Source organism: Balaenoptera ricei, chromosome 20 (genome assembly GCF_028023285.1).
Source record: "Balaenoptera ricei isolate mBalRic1 chromosome 20, mBalRic1.hap2, whole genome shotgun sequence".
NCBI classification, from domain to species: Eukaryota; Metazoa; Chordata; class Mammalia; order Artiodactyla; family Balaenopteridae; genus Balaenoptera; species Balaenoptera ricei.
Genome location: NC_082658.1, coordinates 26,780,099 through 26,801,619, shown reverse-complemented (window position 1 = coordinate 26,801,619; position 21,521 = coordinate 26,780,099). Strand labels below are relative to the sequence as shown.

Below are 21,521 nucleotides of genomic sequence, written 5' to 3'. Positions count from 1 at the left end.
ACTTTGATCTCTGCTTGTTTGTTGAGATAAATTAATCTTTTTGTATGTTGATCTTGTACCCTGCAAACTTGATAAACTCATTTGTTAGTTCCAGTAGCATTTTTGTAGATTCTATCAGGTTTTCTACATAATCATGTTATCTGCAAATAAAGATAGTTTTACTTCTTCCTTTCCATTCTGAATATCTCTTTTCTTTTTGTTGCCCTATTGCAGTGACTAGAACTTTCAGTGCAATGCCAAATAGAGGTAATGAGAGCAGACATCCTTGCATTTGTCCTGATCCTGGAGAGAAAGTACTTTGTCCTTCACCATATGTCCTTCATATGATGTTAGGTTTCTTGTCGAAGTCATTTATCAAGTTGAGGAAGTCTCCTTCCATTCCTAGTCTACTGAGGGCTGTTCTTTTCTTTAATCAGGAATGGATGTTAGATTTTTTCATTCTTTTCCTGCATCTATTGCAATGATTATGTGATTTTTCTCTTCTCTTCTTTTCTTTTCTTAATTTGTTTATTTATTTTTGGCTGCATTGGGTCTTCATTGCTGCATGCAGGCTTTCTCTAGCTGTGGCGAGCAGGGACTACTCTTCGTTGCAGTATCTAGGCTTCTCATTGTGGTGGCTTCTCTTGTTGCAGAGCACGGGCTCTAGGTGCACAAGCTTCACTAATTGTGGCAAATGGGCTCAGTAGTTGTGGATCACGGTCTCTAGAGTGCAGGCTCAGTAGTTGTGGTGCACAGGCTTAGTTGCTCCGTGGCATGTGGGATCTTCCTGGACCAGGGCTCAAACCCCTGTCCTCTGCACTGGCAGGTGGATTCTTAACCACTGCCCCACCAGAGATGTCCTGATTTTTCTTGTTTAGTGTACTAAGTTGGGAAAATTGATTTTTAAATATTAAACCAACCTTTCCTTCTTGAGATAAACCCCACTTGGTCATGATGTATCATCATTTTATATATTATTGGATTTGATATGCTAAAATTTTGTTAAGAATTTTTGCCTCTGTGTTCATGAGAGATATTGGTCTATAGTTTTCTTGTAATGTCATTGTCTAATCTTGATACGGTGAAAGTTGGCCTTATAAATAAGTTGGGAAGTATTCCCTTCTCTTCAACTTTCTGGGAGAGTTTGTGTAGAATTGGCATTATTTTATTCCTTAAGTGTTCGGTAGAATTTCTCAGTTAAGCCACCTGGACTTGAAGCTTTCTTTGATGGAACGTTTTAAACTGAACATCCAATTTCTTTAATATCTTTATCTTGAATAAACTTTAGTAGTGCATGTCTTTCAAGGAATTTGTCCATTTCATCTTGAATTTATTGGTATAAAGTTTTCTATAATATTCTCTTACTATCCTTTTAATATCGATAGTATTTTTCTGTTTTCTATTTTATTTATTTCTACTTTGATCTTTATTGTGTTCTTTCTTCTCTTACTCTGTGATTAATTTGCTCTCGTTTTTCCAGTTTAAGGTGGAAGTTGAGGAAGCTGAGTACAGTGTTAGCAATATCCCACATGTTGACATATTATGTTTTCAGTTTCAGTGAGTTCAAAATAGTTTCTGATTTCCCTTTTGATTTCTTCTTTGACCACAAAGTTACTCAGAAGTGTGTTGTCTAGTTTCCGAATATTTGGAGATTTTCCGGATTTGTTAATTTCTAATTTAATTCCATTGTGGTGAGAGACATATATTGAATGACTAAAATGTTTTAAAAAATTTTTTTAAGTTTTTTTTTTTTAATTTATTCTTTTGCCTCATTGGGTCTTTGTTGCTACGCGTGGGCTTTCTCTAGTTGCGGCGAGCAGGTGCTACTCTTTGTTGTGCTACACTGGCTTCTCATTGGATATCTTCTCTCGTTGCAGAGCACAGGCTCTAGGAGCGTGGGCTTCAGTAGTTGTGGCACACAGCCTCTAGAATGCAGGCTCAGTAGTTGTGGCATACGAGCTTAGTTGCTCTGCAGCATGTGGATCTTCCTGGACCAGGGATCGAACCTGCGTCCCCTGCATTGGCAGGCAGATTCTTAACCACTGAACCACCAGGGAAGTCCCAATTCCAGTATTCTTAATCTTTTGTGTAGATCCATATTCCAATCTGGTGTCATTTTCTTCTGCTTAAAAATACTTCTTTTAACATTTCTTATAGTGAAAGTCTGCTAGTAATGAATTCTTTCAGCTTTTGTATGTCTGAGATAGTCTTCATTTTGCTTTTGTTTGGACACATCTGGGTATAGAATTCTAGCTTGATAGAATTCAATTCACTACTTTAAAGATGTTATTCCACTGAGTTCTCCTTTACATTGTTTCCAACAAGAATTCTGCTGTCATTGTTATCTTTGTTCCTCTGTATGTAGTGTATAGTTTTTTCCTCTGGCTGCTTTTAAATTTTTCTCTTTATTGCTGGTTTTGAGCAATTTGATTATTTTTTGTGCCTTGGTGTAGTTTTGTCCATGTTTCTTATGCTTAAAGTTCATTGATCTTCTTGACTTTGTGAGTTTATAGTGTTTACCATTTTGGAAAAATTTTGGCTATTATTTCTTCAAATTTTTGTATTTTTCCTGTCCTTCATGGACTCTAAGTACCCATGTATTAGGCCACTTGAAGTTGTTGCACAATTCACTGATGCTGTATTCATTTTTGATGTTGTTTTGTTTTGTTACTCCTTTTGTTTCATTTTGGATAGTTTCTATTACTATGCCTTAATGTTCACTGACCCTTTCTTCTGCAGTGTCTAATCTGCCATTAACCTCGTTCAATGTCTTTTTGATTTAGACATTGTTTTTAATCTCTAGAAGCTCAATTTGGGTCTGTTTTACATTTTCCATGCTTGTACTTAACTTTTTCAGTGTTTAGTGTGGGTTTTTTAACATATGAAATACAGTTATCATAACTTTTCTTCACGTATAATAACTTTTTAAATGTTCTTTTCTGCCAATTCTAACATATGTACAGATTATGAGTTAGTTTTGATTGATTGCCTTTTCTCCTCAGTATCAGTCATATTTTCCTACTTCTTTGCATGCTTGGCAATTTTTCATATGATCCCAGATATTGTAAGTTTTAGTTTATTGTGTGCTACATATATTCATATTCCTGTAAAATGCTTGGGCTTTGTGTTGGGTGAAATTAAATTACTCAAAACAATTTTATTCTTTAGGTCTAGCTTTTAAGATTAGTTGGGTAAGAGTCCAAGTAGCCTTTAGTCTGGAGCTCATTATTTGCAACTACTGAGACAAGTCCTTTCGGTGTATCATGAGGTTTTGCAGTCTGACTTGTAGGAACAGGTACTATTCCTACAACCCTGTGTGATATCCAGTTATTCTTATTATTAATCCTTTCATGTGATTCTTTTCCTAGCATCAAGTAATTCCTCACACAAATGTACTGACCAATACTTTGTTGAATTCTCAAGAGATCCCTCTGCATATCTCCAGAGTTCTTTGTTGTGCACTTCTCTTCTCTCTGATACTGTGCATTGCGAACTCTAGTTACCTTGTTTTTCCCAGATTCTCAGCTCCATTTCCTCAGTCAGGGAGTCCACCAGTCTCTACCTGGACTTTTTTCCCTGTACCATGACCTGGAAACTCTCTCTGAGAAGTAAGTTAGGGCAATTATAGGGATCACTTCATTTATTTCCCATCTCCTGGGGATCACTGAACTTTATTGCCTGAGGTCCAGTTTCTTGAAAACTGTTGTTTCATATGTTCTGTCTGATATTTTCATTGTTTCAGGTGAGAGGTCAAATTGGACGTTGTTACTTTATCTTGGCCAGAAGCCAATAACATTCTTTAAGTCTGTTTTGTTTTGATACAGGGTCCAATTAAAGATTAGGCATTGCATGTCATGTCTTTGTTTCCTTTAATCTGGAATAATTCCCTACTATTTTTTTCGTTGGTCTTTTATGACATTGGCATTTTGGAAGAGGCTAAGCCACTTGTCTTGTCAATTGCCCCACAATATGGATTTCTCTGTTTCCTCATTAGATTCAAAGTAAACATTTTTGGAAAGAATACTATATAGGTGATGTATTCTTCATACTTCAGCACTTCAGGTGGCCCAGTGCTAAGTTTGATCACTTGACTAAGCTGTTATCTTGCATATCTCTCCATTGTAAAGTTATTTTTCGCCTTGGTAATTGATAAATACTATGTGGGGTGATACTTTGGGATCAGTGAAGATCCTACTTTCAAACAAATCTTCACCCAACTGTGCATCAGTGATAATCCTTGTCTGAATCGATTATTACATTGATAGTTGCAAAATGACACTTTCCTAATTCTATCATTCCTTTTGCATTTATAAGCTGACATTATTCTTTAAAGAAGAGCTCCCCCACTTTTCATTTTGAGTATCATTATGAACTCATGTGCTTTTTTAAAAATTAACTATCTTATACCTTATTATAGTGATAATGTTATTCTTTGAAATTTTCCTTTTGTCCAGATTTGGCCAATGCGATCTCTGTTATTGTTTAACCTCACGATGCTTTTTTATTACTAGAATAGTTTGTAGTATATTACTACTCACAAATAGGAACTAAGAAATGGACTCCAGAAGGTGTGGTCTTATTCAGACTCTTCTTAGAAGTCTGCCTTCTTCCTGTGTACTCTCAACACAAAATGAGGCTTTCCGGTGGGAAGGAGATACTTCTGTATTAAACTACAGATCAATGTCACCCAATTCTAATCCCTATTCCCTTTTTTCTAGACATACCATACCTACTGCCATCCTAATCCTTCTTTTGGTCACCTCTCTCCTCCTCTATATTTATTTACAACAGTCAAGAGCAGCAATTGGCCAACCGGCCCCTATCCAGTTCTCCAGTCCATATGCCCCAAGAACTCCTTTTTGCACTGGTCTGTGGTAGCCCTTACCTACCTCTTCTACCTACTCAAGTAAGTCTTTTACCACGAATTTAATTACCTGTGTTTCCATTTATAGGGACTTACCTAGCCATATGGCCTGCTGCCTCTGCCAATTTAAAAATACTATTGAGGTTGTCTCTCAGAAAGTCAAGCTGCATTGTGACAGTGAATGCCTGACAGACGTCACACGTTGTGGTGAGTCTCAATTGCGGGATAATAAATTTTTAATTTTTAATTTAATTTCTTAATTTTTAATTTTTATTTTTAATCAATGATGATAAATTTTAAAATTAATGATGTAATTGCATTATTTTAATTCATTCATTCGGAATTCCAGCTTCCTAAGTTTCTAAGAACTACCCCTTGCGAAAAATCAGATTCTTGGTTACATTATTAAGCTAATAAGAGCTCAGTTACATTGTTAGCTTAATAATGTAAATGATCTGCATACATAAAGGAACAAGAGAAAGGAATGGAAGGGGGAAGGGAATTAACATTAATGGCCACATATCCTATGCTGTGCTCTCTGCAAAGGAGAACTTATTCAGATAGTGCATCACACTTTGTAAACTGATTTTATATACATTAGGTCTCAAGTACCCTTTGTCTTATAGGACAGGCATAAATATATTTTTATTTTGTTTGTTTCTGCAATTGTATAAAGCGTACAAGTGATGCTGTTTTATGTCCTATTTGGAGCCTGAGAGTTTCTGGTTCCATAACCAGAAGCTACTACCTAGCCGTTCTAATGGATGGGAGAGCTAGTTTATTCTTAGACTGTCCAGCTCTGAACTTGTTCTGAATCTCAAGCTTTTCTATCCACAAAACACTCAGGGGCTTTCAACTATTTTTCTATATATTAGATTTTTGGCACTAACTTGATGACTTCCAAAATGTGCTTTCATGCTCAGGTAGCTTGAATACAGGTCTCTTTCAGTGATTGAGAGCACCTCAAAAATAATAACACTTTGCTACTCTTATAAAGACAATATTGCTGATTTTTCAACAAAATTTTTTTTTTGGCCGAGCCACACAGCATGTGGAATCTTAGTTCTCCAAGCAGTGATTGAATCCAGGCCACAGCAGGGAAAGTTCCGGGTCCTAAGCACTAGACCACCAGGGAACTCCCTCAAACAATTTTTCTACTTATTATATTACTCCCTTCTCGCCCAGAAGTGGGCAGAAAAGGCATTTTTAATCTCCTTTTACAGGTGAGGGATAAAAGATCAGAGGTGTAAGTGCTATGACCCTAGTGCCCTGATCTCCCGTCCCCAGTTTGGGGCTCTCTGCAAGCCCATGCTCCTCTTTCTCATGACCCTTCCCTCCTCCTTTGACCCTGACCAAAAATACTTTTAATCCTTTTGGAAGAGAAGCCCAGCTACACAATGGTACACATTACGTTCACACAGTCGGAAGTTTGGATGGTTCCCCAAGTAAAGCTGGAAATATTAGAAGGAAAATGAAATGAAAGCAAAATATCCATCTTACAGAAATTGCTTTTTCCCTTCTGCATTTTAGGGCCTCAAGTATTATTCCATTGATTTGTTGAACATTCCACATTGGCATGCAATCTGGCAAATCTCTTAACTTACAGCCCAGATCCCTGCCCAAATTTTAGCAAAGAGCCAGGGCAGACATAGTGTTTTTTTCTGTATAGAGCCTTCTTTTATGGGGGCTGGGATATATGGAAGCAGGGACGGAGCAAAGGACTCGGTGGGTGGGTGGAGAAGGACATGTCCACATGATGACCTGTTAGCAGCGGTTGTTGTCGTGGTCATCTGTGATAGTAGCAAGAACGCAAACACACTGAAGAGGTGGAGAGAGGAAGCCTCACACTTCTGTGCCTCTGAGGCAGGACAGGGTGGGATATATGAATGTGAGGAGTCACAGTAGATCTGCAGAGAGTCCAGCTGAGCAGGGGAATATTTGTCCTCCAGCATTGGCTTTTCTTGAGTACTGGCCCCTGGAAACCAGTGGAGTAATCCTGAATATAGTTACTATATTTCACGCTACAGAATTTTCTGAGTAGATAGCCACTTTTTCAAGAGATATCTTTTTCACATTTTGTTGTTGCCACTCATAGGCTTAAGTGTGAGTTTCTTTTTCTCCGAAGTGGCACTCAAACATTGACTGATTCCTAATTTATTTGGCTGTGGACTGACAAAAAGCTGTCCCATCAGTCGTCAATGATCAAAAACAGTCTCCTCTTTTTTGACAGATGAAGAAACATCTCTAGAGAATGCAGAAGGATCATTGATGAAGGTGTTACAAGCGTGGAAGAAGAACCACAGCCCCGAGATGACTATTGAGTCAGAGAGGGCATCCTCAGATAAAAGTGTTTTCAGCTTGTCAGGCTTCATGAATGAGCAGCTGGACTTTAATAATAAAAGTGATATTATCAGGGCACGAAATTACATACTGCCTTATATCTCAGAGGGAAATCTAGGAGATGTGGAATCAACATTATTACCATTCCTTCAACTTCTTTTTTCAAATACACAAGATGGAGATATGCTGCTGGGCCTTCTGTAAAACAATACAAGGAGCCCTTCTGTTAAACCTGTATGCAACAACTCAACTAAGAAAAATAAATTGAGGAAACTCCATTTTCTGGAAAATTTGTTAGATGCAGAAACTGAAGAAAAATTTGATGAGGTTAGAAAGGAAGAAAAACATGCCACGCCTACGCGTTCCAACCTTTTAAGTGCCATGTTTAAACGCTACATCTTTCAAAAGAAGTTGGAAACTGCCCAACCACAGAAAGACAGCCCAGCAAAGACTGAGAGTACAGAGGATAAGCTGCTGAGAGTGAACAGGGTCCTCAAGGGCCCGAGGGGCCTACAGAAAATGCACCTCAAAGCAGTGGGAGATGAGAGCGTCTGGGGGAAACAGAATGCCCAGCCATCTGTAGCAAGCACTGCCGAATAAAGAAGGCTCAGGAGGCCATCCCCAAGAAAGCTGAAACAGCTTCTCATGGTGCAGAGGCCCAGGAAGCTGGTGGGAAAGTCCTCCAATGCAGAGTCTTCATTCATAAAGGAACAAAAGGCAGCAGATTCCTCTACCCTGAAACAATCCTTCAAGGACAGGCCTTCTGCCTCCATCCCTCCAAAATCCCCATCTGAGTTTAAAAGCAAATCAAAACACTTATCCAACACTATACTTGTTTTAGAAGATGCAAAGTATAGAGTTAGAAATATTAAGGATTTTGAACTAATCTCACATTCTGGGAAAAAATACATCTTCCATAAAATTAGGACTCATCGGGTCCACAGAAAACCCAAAGTCAAAAGGAGTCGAAAGTTCAGAAAGAAAAGTTCACTCGATAGAATGATGCTGGCAAGCCCTCCGTTCTCTGTAGTGAGGAGTCTCATAAATTCCCCTCCACAGAAAGCTGTTTCACCTTCAAGAGAAGTGACTTCTCAAGAAAATCGTTTTCCAAATTATTTTCTCTTTCAGACCCTTCTATAGAAAACACTACTTCAGAAAACAATACTGCACAAAATGTTTCTGAAGAAATTATTTCTACAGGAAAGTCTACTCTACCTGGATGAACCAACCCTGGAAACACTACCCATAAGGATGTCTCCACTGCACATTCTACTGTTGCTGCACACAACAATATGCCAACTGTTCAACACACCTACGAAACACAATGGGAGCACCAAAACACGGGCACTGAATTATCCTCTAAGCCCACAGGCTTCACTTTCCCAGGGCTCACATCTCCGGGTGATCAAGTTGAAACTCAGCTAAAGCAGCTACGGTCCCTCATCCCCAACAATGACATGCGAAGGCTCATTTCTCATGTTATCCAGACTCTGAAAATAGACTGCTCGGAGACCCACGTGCAGCTGGCCTGTGCCAACCTCATCTCTAGAACAGGCCTCCTGATGAAGCTTCTCAGCAAGCAGCAGGAAGTAAAGGTGTCCAAAGCAGAATGAGATACGGACCAGTGGAAAAGTGTAAACTCTATCAGTGAGAGCACAGAAGCCCAGAGTGAGCAGAAAGAGCAGGAGTCAAGTGAGGTGAGGAGAACCCCTGAAACATCGGACCTGGACTTTTACTCAGTTTAGGACATGCCATGAACGTGCCCAAGCAGGAATACCACGGGCTCCTTATCTGTATCTTATCTTCAGACATGATACTGGCTAAGACAGTGATCTCCCACTTGGCTCATTTAGAGAGTGTGCCACTATTCCTAGGGTAGACGAGAAAAGGACATAACACAAGACAAATAAATTGTAGATAAATAAATTGTAGAAGAAAATGCTAATGATAAGATTAATAACATTAAATTTGGCTTGTTCTTATAGAAGCTACTCGCCTGAAAGGATTGGGTTTTATAGTAGTTTAACAATAGTTAGCTATTGTTTAGAATAGGTTTAAGAACAGTTAGCTTTCATCCCTTCTATCTCCTTATTTTTGAAAAATTGTTATTTATTTTTTTAGCTCACAAAAGTAGTTCTAGGATATGGCTATAACAACAAGCTCATCTTGGCAATATCTGTAACTGTTGCAGTGACGATTTTGGTTACAATTCTCTGTCTCATTGAGGTAAGGACAATAATTCATTCAGATTTAGAACCCACAAGCTGAGAATCAAAGCCACCTTTCCACCTACTACTACTTGATTCTACTCTTTAGTCATGAGGACTGAGATACACTTTGTTCTTTTACTGAAAAGTATATTCCCAGGATTTTTTTCTTTTTTTTTTTTTTTTTTTTTTTTTTTTGTCTACAACATGTCTTCACTCTGGTGCGCGGGATTCTCATTGCGGTGGCTTCTCTTGTATGGAGTACGGGCTCTAGGCGCGCGGGCTCAGGACTTGTGGTGCACGGATTTAGTTGCTCCGCAGCATGTGGGACCTTCCCAGACCAGGGATCGAACCCATGTCCCCTCCACTGGCAGGCGGATTCTTAACCACTGCGCCACCAGGGAAGTCCCCACCGGATTTTTAAAGGAACTCCACTCCCAGCAGATCTCTATAGAATTGGATCCATGATAACAAGCCATTGGACTATTTTGACAAGTTAAGTTTATAAGAAGGCCAGAGTTGACATGATAGTAAAATTTCTTCAACTCAAAAAGCTATGCTGATTTGATGTACTCACCAGGCACTCTCTTTCTACTGTTGATTTCTTTCCTTGGTGGCTGAAGTGATGAGAGACATATGATCTCCATACTCATGGAGCTATCAGTCACCCTGGGAGGGTGAAAAGGACATGCCTAAAAGATAAATGTGTGATCTTGTCAATTCCTTAGGTTTACTTAGCAGCTTTCTTCTCCAGTGTATTAGGAATTGTGTAGATAGGTTCCATTAAAACACTGCAAGTAAAATCCTGTAGCAGGCTACCCTAAAGTATGTCATATTTATAGCAGCCTATTCCTGGAGCTAGCCTGTTTACCTTTTGTTCAGTTACATAATGGTTTATTACTTTTCCCAACAGGCAGTTGCTAGCATTAAAAGAGTGATTTTAATGAGCTGGCAATCTTGATTCTACCCTACCAGTCCAACCTGCTTTATTTACCTTTTCTCTTGTAATGGCAGCCCTCCTTTCCAGCCAGAGCAGCTCCTCACTATACACTAGTTACACCACACCCATTCCTACTTTTGTCTGTGCCTTTGCCCATCTAAAGTTCCTTGATTTTGCTTTGCCTGTGGAAGTCCTATGAATCCCGCAAAAGCCAACTCAAGTTCAGATATCTTTCTTCATAAAGCCTTCCCTGAATACTCCAGCTCTCCTGATCCTAGTCCTGTGAGGTTTGTCACCATTTCTTAGGGGCCATAGCAAAGCAGTCCCCTCCCCTCAGAGCTCACAAAAGTGATAAGCAGTTTTTTAAAAGGCAGCCCCCCAAGAGAGAAACACCAAGGTTAGCACATCATGGAGCTGAGCAGAGATGTGTAAGGACCAATGGCTTCCTGGCCTATCAAACTTGAATAAAACCTGACATGATGTACTAACTTCTAAAGAGAAATGTGTCTATCTGCAGGAGGGTTGGTCAGTAGTGAAAGCATAGAAAAGGTGAGGAGAGACCAACATGGGCAGTGCCCATCCTCACATTGCCCGAGAGTAGAGATGGCACCTTAGGCCTCAGAACTGAAGAGTCAGGCCCACTAGCCAGGCTGTGCCTGTTGAGGAGCTGGATGGATCCAGCTGCCTCAGGCCTTCCCATTAAATTCTGGATTCAGCTGATTCCTTTTCTAATTCTGTTCTCACCAAGTAGCCTTCGATTGTGTGATTGTGCTTTAGTGTGCCACGGAGGCCTGTCTCCACAGAAGGTAATTCTCTGATTGTGTAGACACGGATGCCCTGTGTGTAGAACAGATGTATTTCTCATTGTCAAGTAATAATTTGGCATTCTGATTTTTGATCAATCCTGTGCTATTGATAAAGTGAGACTGCCACAGCAGGAAGACGTGAGTTCTCTGTTGGTGAGGAAGCGTATGATTTCTGAGCCTAGGACGCTGGGGACTAGCATGGGGTCAGCTTGCTAGTCATTGGCCATTGCCCAGACTGTCCCCTCTACATCTCCAGGTGGCATATGGCCTTTTGCTTTTTTAGAATTTCTGTAAAGTCCCCTTTTTATTGTTTTTAACTTCTATGGAGTTTAACCTTGCATTTGTTTTGTTTTGGCCTGTGGGATCTTAGTTCCCCAAGTAGGGATCGAACCTGTACCCTCGGCGGTGAAAGCGAGGAGTCCTAACCGTTATTTTCTCTCCCCACTTATAAGATAAGCTCTTCGAGGACAGGGGCCATGCAGTGTTCTTCCTATGGTAGACACTAATGGTGTTCAACGGAACAGAGCTGAGGCGTTATGTCAATTCCACAGTGAGGAATCATGCAACCAAATATTTATTTGAAGTAGCATTGAGTAGAGCAATAGACCCAAGTGTTCTTAAGACTTTTGAAATGTCATGTTTTAACATTCCAATCAGTGGGAGAAAATGAATAAATGGTGATAGAATAGCTGCCTAACTATTCGGGGGGTAAAGAATAGCAGATCCCCATTTGTCATCTTAAATAAACATATTCCATAAATGTGAAAAAAGACCACATACAGGTATTAGAAGGAAATAAAAGCAATATTTTTATAATCTTATGGTGGGAAAGAACCTTCAGAGCCTGATGTCACAAGCAGAGCCTTTGATATATTCCACCATCTTGTCTGTGACACCAGCTTAGCACTGATTCATGCCAAGAGTAAGATGAAGGGTTTTCCATATATTGTCTGATTTAATGCCCACAGTTCTGTGAGGATGATATTACTACCCCTCCTTCATAGATGAAGGAGATCACTGTAAGGCCCCAGTGGCCAAACCAAAAGCAGAAGCCAGTTTCACCCGACTGCAAAGCTTGTGCTCCCTACTCCACTCTTTTGTCTTGTCTCCTTAGAGACAAAAACACTGGAAAGATTCGAAACACTGAAATTCAATGAAAGCCAGTATTTCTTTACTATAAAGCGTTTTTTGTTTGTTTGTTTGGGGGTGGCGGGGTTTGGCCATGCTGTGCAGCTTGCGGGATCTTAGTTCCCTGACCAGGGATTGAACCTCTGTCCATAGCAGTGAAAGCGCCAAGCCCTAACCACTGGGCCACCAGGGAACTCCCAACAGTGTTATAAGTCAACAAGAAGACGACAAACAGTCCAGAGGAAAAGGGGGCAGGGGCTGTTCAGAGTAGCAGATGTGTTGACAGTCTGTCACCATATCTGCCCGTCCTCTCCTCATGGCTCATGTGGGGTGGGTTTTGTTAGCCAGGCCTCTGTCACCTCATGACGTACAAATAATCGCTAATATTTTCTTCAAGTACTTTTATAATCTGTCTAGAATTTGTTGTATTTGTTTTTTAGTGTGGCTGAGGTAGGGGATCTAACTTTTTCCCCCTCCATGAAGATATAATTGTTTTCAAATCTTTCACTGAATGGTTTATTCTTTCTTCCCTGCTCTAATATACGATCTTCATCTGGACTCTATTCTGTGATCCAGTTATCTTGTCCTGTACCAGTACCAATATCACACTGCTTAATTCCAGTTGCTCTATAACATATTTTATATCTGGTAGGGTAAGTTCCTACTCTTTGACCTTCTTTTTCATACATTTCACAACTATTCTTACATATATTCTCTACCAAATGTCAGCTAGCCAGGTTTTATTTAAAAATTATTTTGGATATAAATGGATTGCATTGAATTTGTAGGTTAATTTGAGGAGAATTGATCTCTTTACAACATTCTAGGAGGATGGTATCTCATGCCATGTAAGTTCTTCTTCTTAATATCCTTCAGAAAAGTTTGAATATTTTCATCACAGAGGTCTTACAAATTTTTGGTTAAGTTTATTGCTAGGTACTTTATGCATTTTTATTGATATAGTAAATGGGATGTTTCTTCTGTTTTTTAGTGAGTTATTTGTGTTACATGGGAAAGCTATTGAGGCTTCTATGTTGATCTCTTGATTTTGTATGTAGCCATCTTACTCATGTTACTCCCAGTAAAATTTCGGTTGATTCTTTTGGTCTTTTTAGGTCCCTCATTTCATATGCAAATATGTTTGTCTCTTCCTTTCCAATACTTCGTTTTTCTTATCGTACTGATTAAGACCTCCTCCACAATGATCGATAGTAGCAGTAATGATGGGCATCCTACTCTTGTTCTTGACCATAAACAATGCTTAGGTTTCTGCTAGATACTTTTATTTTCTTTTCCTACTTCTAAGAGGTTTTATTAGGAATTACCTGTTGAACGTTATCTAGAACAGTCAATAAAATATATCGCCAGCTGCATGCAAGACCCTAAGTTAGGTACTGTGGAAGACTCAAAGGATTATTAAACAGGGTAGAATTCCTTTCCTTAAAAAAGTTATCATCTCACTGGGTAGATAAGATTTAAAGTAAAAAGGAATGAATAAGGATTTGGAAATAGTTGTAATGGATAATCATGATCATGTTTTCTTTCAAAACAGATTTATTCTCACAGAATTGCAAAAGGGGAAGATAAAAAAGAAGCAGAAGGTAAATATTGGTCTGTTAAAGCAGAATTTTACAACTAGAGGAGAACTTAGAACTCATCTATTTCAATTTCCTCACCAAAGGCAGGAAGAATGTTTAATTACCCTAATGGTTTACCCTAATTTATTTATCAGCAGAATTAGCTCCCCAGCCCAAGCTGAGTTAGAACAGGACTGGCACAGTTTCATCTGCTTTCACTAGTCCTTTAAGGAAAGAGGGTGGACGGGGAGAGGTTTTGGTTGTACCAGTTCCTGCTGGCCTGGTGCCTGATTCCTAGGCATCAGGCCAGGCCAGAGGTCTTCTAGGAGGCTCTGGGGTAGGGGGGACCACATGGTTGGGGATTTAGGGGCTGGCCTCACTCAAAGCTGACGAAAGGTAGAACATATGAGTCCCTTCTGTAAAGTGGCAAGAAAACCTCCCTTCTCACCCTACTGTTTTTCAGGCCCCTACTCTCTGTTCCCTTTATCCAAACCTCATAGAATTTTAACCGGGAGAAACTTTAGACAGTACTTTGTCTCTTCCTTTTATAATAAGGAAATGGAGAAAGAGAAAGGGAAAATATCTTGCCCCATGGTCATACTGCTAGTGATTATCAAAAAGAACATGGTCGCTTTCCACTGAGGGCTTCTCTACTGATCACACTGTGCTTGGGCTGTGAGCTCCGTTTTATGTCACAGTTCAGTATACACATACTATATGGGCATAAGTAGTTTCTGAAACAAACTTATTGTGAACTCTGATTTTTTTCTATTCTATTTGTATTCAAAAAGAGTATTTTGTGTTTCCCTGCTGGTCATGGTCTTTAAACTGATTTCACAATTCACTGACACCTCAGTGACAGCCTGCAGTATGAAAGTCAGAGAGCTATAGATAACTTCGCTAGTTGGGTTCAGGCGTTTACTTAGTGTGATTCAACTTATAGGTTAGGATAGAGCAGCCAGGAAAATAAAAGCACCTTCTCCCCACAGCCACACCCCCAGCAAATGCTGCATGTGCGACTAAGTCCAAAGCAGACTGGTGTGAAGCGCATCTAGAGAGTAACGTGTTTCTGCCCAGCGCCGCTGTGCAGTGTTTTCACTGCACGAGGGCTCTTGGCCAAGGGCCAAGAAAGGTGAACGGGGCTGAAAATCCTGCCTATACTCCATGCTGAGCCACATGCAAAGGTCTCCCCAGAGACACTGGGGGGCCATTTTGGACAGACACAGAGAACTTCTGGAAGGCCAGCATGCATGGAATGATTTTCAAGATCCCGGGTCCGTGGTGATTTTGCTCATTGTGCTTATGGACTGAGGTACCCATTTAGTCCTAATAAGACCAGAGATAACACATTGTGAGAGAGATGAAAAATGACATGTAACACTAACGGTGTGTGTTTTTCTCCAAGGGGCTTTTTTCGCTTTCTGCTGCGTAAGAGAAGCTCAGGGGAAAGTGAGAGTCAGCTAAATTTGAGGAGGATAAAGTACTGTGGCCAGAGAAAGCAGGGGAGATGCTGAATTAATATTTCCCTTTCTGTGTTCTAGGAGGGCTTTTTCGGAGAAGGCGGCCACTTTGGCTTAGGGATATGTATAGGCCTCTCAACGCCACATGCAAGGAAAACATGGCACAGAAGCTACACGACAGGAAGTCTTCTGATGAGGATGAGATATTCTATAAGGATGCAGGGTAAATGATAGGGGACAGTTTAAAATTCTCATCTAAAATGAGGAAATAATGAAAACAATAATTGTTCCTTTCAAAAGTAAAAGCCTTGGCATTATTCTTCTTACCCCAGGGAAGTCATCAAAGCCCCAGCAGAGAAGCTTCTGGCTGCATATTGGGTTGATGAAGAGGCGAGTGAGGAAAGTGAGACAGCACACGAGACTGCCACAGAGTGAGCCCTGTTCTGCCTCAAGCCACCTGCAAATTTTATTTTCTAATATTGGCTTCTCAGCATTGCTTGTAAAATACTTATTTTTCTCATATTAAAATGTATAAATTCATAACCAAGTCTAACCATGTGGTAAGGAATTAAAATGTAAATAGTTGAATATTTATACACCACTAACAAGGGCCGCAAGAAGAAGCAGAGCTGAAACTAGAATCCCTCATGGTAGCCAGTACTTCCACAAGAGGAAATGTGGGCAAAGGAGGATGAGTAGAAGGATGAAGAGGGGCTTCCCTCCCTTGTTTCCCCAGTATCATCAGTCCCTGGGAACTGGAAAACATACCATCCTCAAGGGGCATAGATCATTAGATCAAATAGCAATTTATTCTGGTGCTCTCTCTCCTGGGTCATCAAGTACCAGTTATTTACAACATGCTCGACCTCCTGCCCATAGAGGACCATCTACTTCTGGCCCCTCTCGTACGGTCATTGGGGTTGCCAGAATATTTGGATCACTGGTCCTCCCTCGACTGTGGAGCCAAGGCCTGACTCTTCTCCCAAGTTCTCAAACTCATGTACAAATGTGTACCCTGTCTTGGTAGGGGGTTCTCCACCATTTCAAGCTGGTGGAAAATTCCCATTGGGTTGTTTTTTTTCTTTAAAAAGAAATCCCAACCCTTGGATAACTAGCAGGGAGGTGCCAGAAAGACAGGGTAAAGAAGAATGTGTGAGAGCAGCCATTGCCCAAGACGGCCCTCCTCAGGCCCTGGCCTCTCCTGACCCCCCTGAGGGTCAGCTGTGTGCTGCTCGGCTCCCTCCAGCTCAGCCCAGCCCCAAACCTACCCACCTCTTGCCTCACCCAGCACAGGCCCAGGGATGCATGATTCCAAGTGATTATATAGTGACAGTGCCACCTGCGAAAAGTGCAAAGGCCCTTCCACTCCTGCAAAGAAAGTCATTAATCACATTTCTTAAGTCACTGAGAGTTAAATACATTAATGAGTAAAAGAAATTCTGAATGAACAAGATCTGATAATCTACCAAAATGACCACAGATAGTGCTGGTGGTTTAGTAATATGAGGTGAAGGACTGTGCAAGCCATGGGGTGATAGCACACGGTCCCCCAGAGGATCAGTGGGCCTGGGAGATAGCCCAGCAGGTTCTGCCCGTTGGGTGGGGTTCCAAGCAAAGTGAACGGCCCATCAGTTCTTCTGATTTATGAGTTTGCTGATGCTGCATGAGAGACATCTGTTCTCTCAGTGCCTGCCCAAGTCACCTCCCAAAGGTTCTTACTGAGAATGAAAAACAACTGTTTTTCTCTGGGCGGTGACTTCAGTGAGCCAACAAGTATTTACTGTGTTTAAGGCGCATGACTAATACTACTAACAATAGGAAGCAGCAGCAGCTAACATTTACCACTTGCTTGCTTGGTGACCAGCCCTGGGTTAGGCATCTTATGGTCTTATTTAGCCCAACAGTCCGTGGAAGCATATCTTGTTAGCCTCGTTTGACAGATAGGAAACAGGGTTTAAAGAATGTAGGTAACCTGCTCAATGGCCCAAGGCCCCACGTCCAAAAGTGTGAGTTAAGGTTGGAGCCCAGAACTGTTAGACTCCAACAGGGATGCAGAGACGTCTAAGCTGTGTTTGCCACCAAAGAGTTGATAACAATGATAATAATGAGGAGAAGGAGGCAGCTGCTGTTTATTGAGCACCTGCTATGGACCAGGTACAGTACTAGGCACTTTGGTTACACTATTAGGTCACAAGAGTGGAAAGTCCCCATGCCCGCTCAAACTCTGTAATGAGTGGGGGTCTGATTTCAATAAGAGAGGTGGTCACAAAGACAGGGAGCTGACGAGAAACCAGGGGTAGAGATCCTTGTACTGCTGGGCTTCCCAAAGTGTGGACCAGGATTCCAGGTAGCTCCAGGTTCCTATTTTGGGATATTTCCATTATTTCAAAGTTGGTACATAAATGAGGCTTAGATAGTATTTTTTGTATCATACTACCTCAGATTTGCACAAGCTTTTACTAGTCTCAAATGCTACCCTACCATATTTCTAAATTAAAATTCCCAAGAGTAAGATTCTGCTTGGCCCAGCTTGACCGAGATTGGGCAGTGTTTTTGCCAGAGCCAGAGACTTCACCTGGCCAACCTGTGAGTGAGCTGTCTCTCCTTGGATCAGGGACTCATCCCTGGCTGTGGCCCAGAAGCAGGAGGGGTGCCCAGGGTCAGGTGGTACAACACATGGCCGCCTGGGGCTGCCTCTGTCACCATCTTATGATGGATAAACTAGCTCAGAGCCCAACTCCTTACTGAGACCTGAGAGATAGAAGGGGAGAGGGAGATACAAGGCCAACAGCTACTAGATGAATGCAAATTCTGATTCCGATGAAATCTGTCAGAGAAATTAGCCACTTTTTAAAAGATAATGAAAGGAGACAATATATGATTAGGGCAAAAATGATACAGAGAAGAAAATTGTAGGATTCAGAGGAGGGAAGTTTAGGAAACTAGGGAGGGTCCATGAAAAAGGTAGAACTTGATCTGGGCCTGGATTACATGCCAGACACTGTGCCTGGTGCTGGGGAAAGAGTTGATTAGGACAAAGTCCCTGCTCTTGTGGGGCCCTAAGACTGAGAGGAGGCACAGACACCTGAAGACATATTATACAGAGAAGACAGTGTGTTGACATGACAATGGCAGTGTACCAAGAAGTGGTTCAGCTCTTGGTTGGCTGCAAAGGAGTAAATGTGAGGGATGGCTTAGAGGAGGGGAAGAAGAAGAAAGCCAAACAGAAGTTTCTTGGGAGGACGAGATGAAGGAAAGGCATTCTAGACGGAGGACAGTACAGAGGCAAGAGGCATGAAACCTTGGGTGGGCTTGAAGCGTGTGCAGTCTGGTGTTCCCAAGCATGAAGCACAAGGAGGAAAGGGCAGTAGGTGAGGCTGTGCGGGTGAGCAGAGAACCAATCCCAAAGGGCCTGGTCAAGGCACATGGCCTTGACCAAACAGAGCACAAACTACAATGTTTTAAACAGAGAAGAGACGTGACCAAGCTTGAGTTTTATAAAGAGTACCTTGATGGTGGCCTAAAAGTAGAGAGGCCGAGAGGTCAACTTGGGTGTTTAGACCAAGTAGAAACTGGGAGAAAATGGGGCACCAGACCCGAGGTTTTGATGCAACTGAAGAGCATGTACACTGGATACACATGAGTGAGAACTGAAAGGACAAGAGCTTATGTTCAGAGAATGAAAGATTGTACTTTTAAGATTTTTCATGACAAATTCCAGGTGATGATAAGTTCCAAATGTAACCTGGGAATGGAGATCAGTGAGGTGTTGGGAATCCAGAAGGTGATGAGAAATAATTCGGATAGTCCTGGACACTCATTCCTTTCCCCTTTCAGTAGCTCAGCAAAAAGCTAGCTCAGCAGGTACCAGCGAGCTCAATGGAAAACATAGGCTCCCCCTCCTACTGCAACCATTTCTGTCACCAAGCAGTTGCCACTGTTAGTAGTATAGACGTTCCCTGCCTCACCATCCCTGTAACTGTGACGCACTCCAGGCTGGCCCCTCCTCTACGGGAACTCTGGTCATGGGACACACAATCCAGCTAAGTCTGGTCTAATCCCCTTCTCTGAAAGCTTGGGGGATTGAGTGCACTCTGTTATTGTTCTGCTTATAAGTTCCCCCCGAACAATAAAACCCTACTGAATATTTGCACAGTAGGGGGTTGAGGAATTCCATGCCCAGGAAAATCTGTGGCTTGTTGGCATGGCAAGTATTGTGGTAGAAGAAAAGACTTGGAGCCCAGGACCGAAGTCCCCAACCGTTATGAGGGCATCATTCATTAATATGCCAGTTCAAAATACTGAGGGTCTCAAGTCTGTCTGGTTCAACCCCTGAATCAGACAGTGTATTGATTATCTGGTGGTATGTAACAGATCACACCAAAATAGTGGCTCAAAACAACAATAAACATTTACTCCTCACAATTTCTGAGTCAAGCCTTTAGGGGGATATCTTGGGCAGTTCTGGCTCTGGGTCTCTCATGAGGTCCTCAAGATATCGGCCAGGGCTGCAGTCATCTGATGGCTGGACTGAGGCTGCAGGGTCCACTTCCAAGATGGTTCACTCCCTTACCTGGCTGTCAGGGTGGTGCTGGTTGTTAGTGGGAGGCCTCATTTCCTCCCTGCATGGGCCTGTCTGTCCACCTGCTACTTGATTGAATGTCCTCACTACATGATGGCTGGCTTCCTCCAGAGGGAGCTGTCCAAGAGAGAGACAGAGGTTATTCCTCTTATGGCCTGGCCTCAGAAGGCACATAGCACCACTTCTGCCACATAGCATGGTTAGAAGTCAGTCACTCGTTCCAGCTCACATTCAAGAGGAGGGGATTTAGGCTCCACCTTTTGAAGAAAGAAGAGTCAAAGAATTTGCGGACATATTTTAAAACTACCATAGACAAGAAAATAGAAAGCACTCTAGATATTTCAAGCCCCCCCAAAAAAAAGCCAGAAAGAAAGAAAGATTATATCCAAAAAGCTGGTGCTTATTATTGAGGGGGCCAATGGTGGTGAAAGTTGGGGATGGGGGGCACTGTAGCACTAGCCTTCAGGTTACTTTACCACAGCTGCTTTCCATAGACTCAAAACTGCTGCTGCCACTCAGAAGTCAGGAAACTTTGGGAAACCACTGATGAGGTCATTGCAGCCCCAAAGCCCCAAGGGTGGTGACTAGATGGGGAATATGGAGTCTGCTGCAGAGGAGGAAAGAATGATTTCCATCTGCTTTCCACCTTCCAAATTTCACACAAGTACATTTTATTGGCAGAACCCTGCTGTCGAGGGGATCTGTGAAATATGGTTCCCAGGCTTCTAGCACCTGCAGAGAAGGGGGTAGAAATGGGTGTCAAGAGCCAACCAACACTATCCAACATGCGTCCTTATACAGGTATGGTGAGGAGGCACCACCTGTACTTGGAGAAGTCCTGGAGCCCTACTTCTTTTTTTTTTTTTTTTTTTTTATAGGCTTATGGGTGTCCAAGGCTTTGTAAAAGGGGGGTGGTGTCCACATAGAATAACATGGTGGAGAGCTAGCTGAGTCACAAATCTGGAAGGTGTCACTGTAGTTGGGCAGCAGGTGAGGTACTGGTTGCTGGTGACATGCAGTCAGCCCCAGAGGTGACTGGAGAAACACCTGGAGTTGATCCTTAGTTGGTCTCTGGAATTTTCTCACTGGAATGAAAGCTGGGTAGACTGCAGGCAGTGCAGTATCGGAGAGAACATAGCTGCCATTCAAAAGGGCTGCCAGAGGAAAGGTGTCCATAGGGAAATATCATTTCTCAAACTATGGTCTGTGGACCTCTACAGTCAAACATCTCTGGGATGCTTCTTTACAAGGCTGATCCTGGGACTTCCCTGATGGTCCAGTGGTAAAGAATCCACCTTCCAGACTTCCCTGGTGGCGCAGTAGTTAAGAATCCGCCTGCCCATGCAGGGGACATGGGTTTGAGCCCTGGTCCGGGAAGATCCCACACGCCGTGGAGCAACTAAGGCTGTGTGCCACAACAACTGAGCCTGTGCTCTAGAGTCTGCGAGCCACAGCTACTGAGCCATCGTGCTGCAACTACTGAAGCCCGCTTGCCTAGAGCCCGTGCTCCGCAACGGATTAATCCCAAGTATATTTGAGTACCTAATAGAGTATGAGTGTGCTAGGTACTAGAAAAAGAATGATAAATCTGTAAATATTGTTCCTGAAGTGTTCATAATCGCTCTGGAGAAGATTATG

The 21,521-nt window shown here is 41.9% G+C and overlaps 2 protein-coding genes and 1 long non-coding RNA gene across 4 annotated transcripts in view; 2 read left to right on the top strand and 1 right to left on the bottom strand.

Moving 5' to 3' along the window:
- Positions 1-12,293, top strand: part of LOC132354539 (leucine-rich repeat-containing protein 37A3-like) — a 66,948-nt gene extending 54,655 nt beyond the window's left edge. Inside the window, 6 exon segments of the mRNA XM_059906419.1 lie at positions 4,932-5,050; positions 7,074-7,212; positions 8,580-8,880; positions 9,305-9,409; positions 11,108-11,136; positions 12,251-12,293. Coding sequence (XP_059762402.1) covers positions 4,932-5,050; positions 7,074-7,212; positions 8,580-8,880; positions 9,305-9,409; positions 11,108-11,136; positions 12,251-12,293 — 736 coding nt within the window.
- A 2,727-nt stretch (positions 12,294-15,020) lies between these two features.
- Positions 15,021-15,854, top strand: LOC132355885 (leucine-rich repeat-containing protein 37A2-like). Its single transcript, XM_059908450.1, has 3 exons — positions 15,021-15,115; positions 15,383-15,524; positions 15,634-15,854. The coding sequence occupies exons 1-3, from the start codon at positions 15,088-15,090 to the stop codon at positions 15,734-15,736; spliced, it is 273 nt and encodes a 90-aa protein (XP_059764433.1). The 5' UTR covers positions 15,021-15,087; the 3' UTR covers positions 15,737-15,854.
- Positions 15,855-16,724: 870 nt separating this feature from the next.
- Positions 16,725-21,521, bottom strand: part of LOC132355887 (uncharacterized) — a 30,367-nt gene continuing 25,570 nt past the window's right edge. Inside the window, exons 3-4 of one of the 2 annotated variants that reach the window (XR_009499713.1) lie at positions 19,875-20,000; positions 16,725-17,662 (exon numbers count right to left, since the gene is read on the bottom strand). This is a non-coding gene — a long non-coding RNA (uncharacterized LOC132355887). Of the gene's footprint in view, positions 17,663-19,687; positions 20,001-21,521 lie in introns of those variants that run through there. The other variant, XR_009499712.1, reaches the window with a different exon arrangement.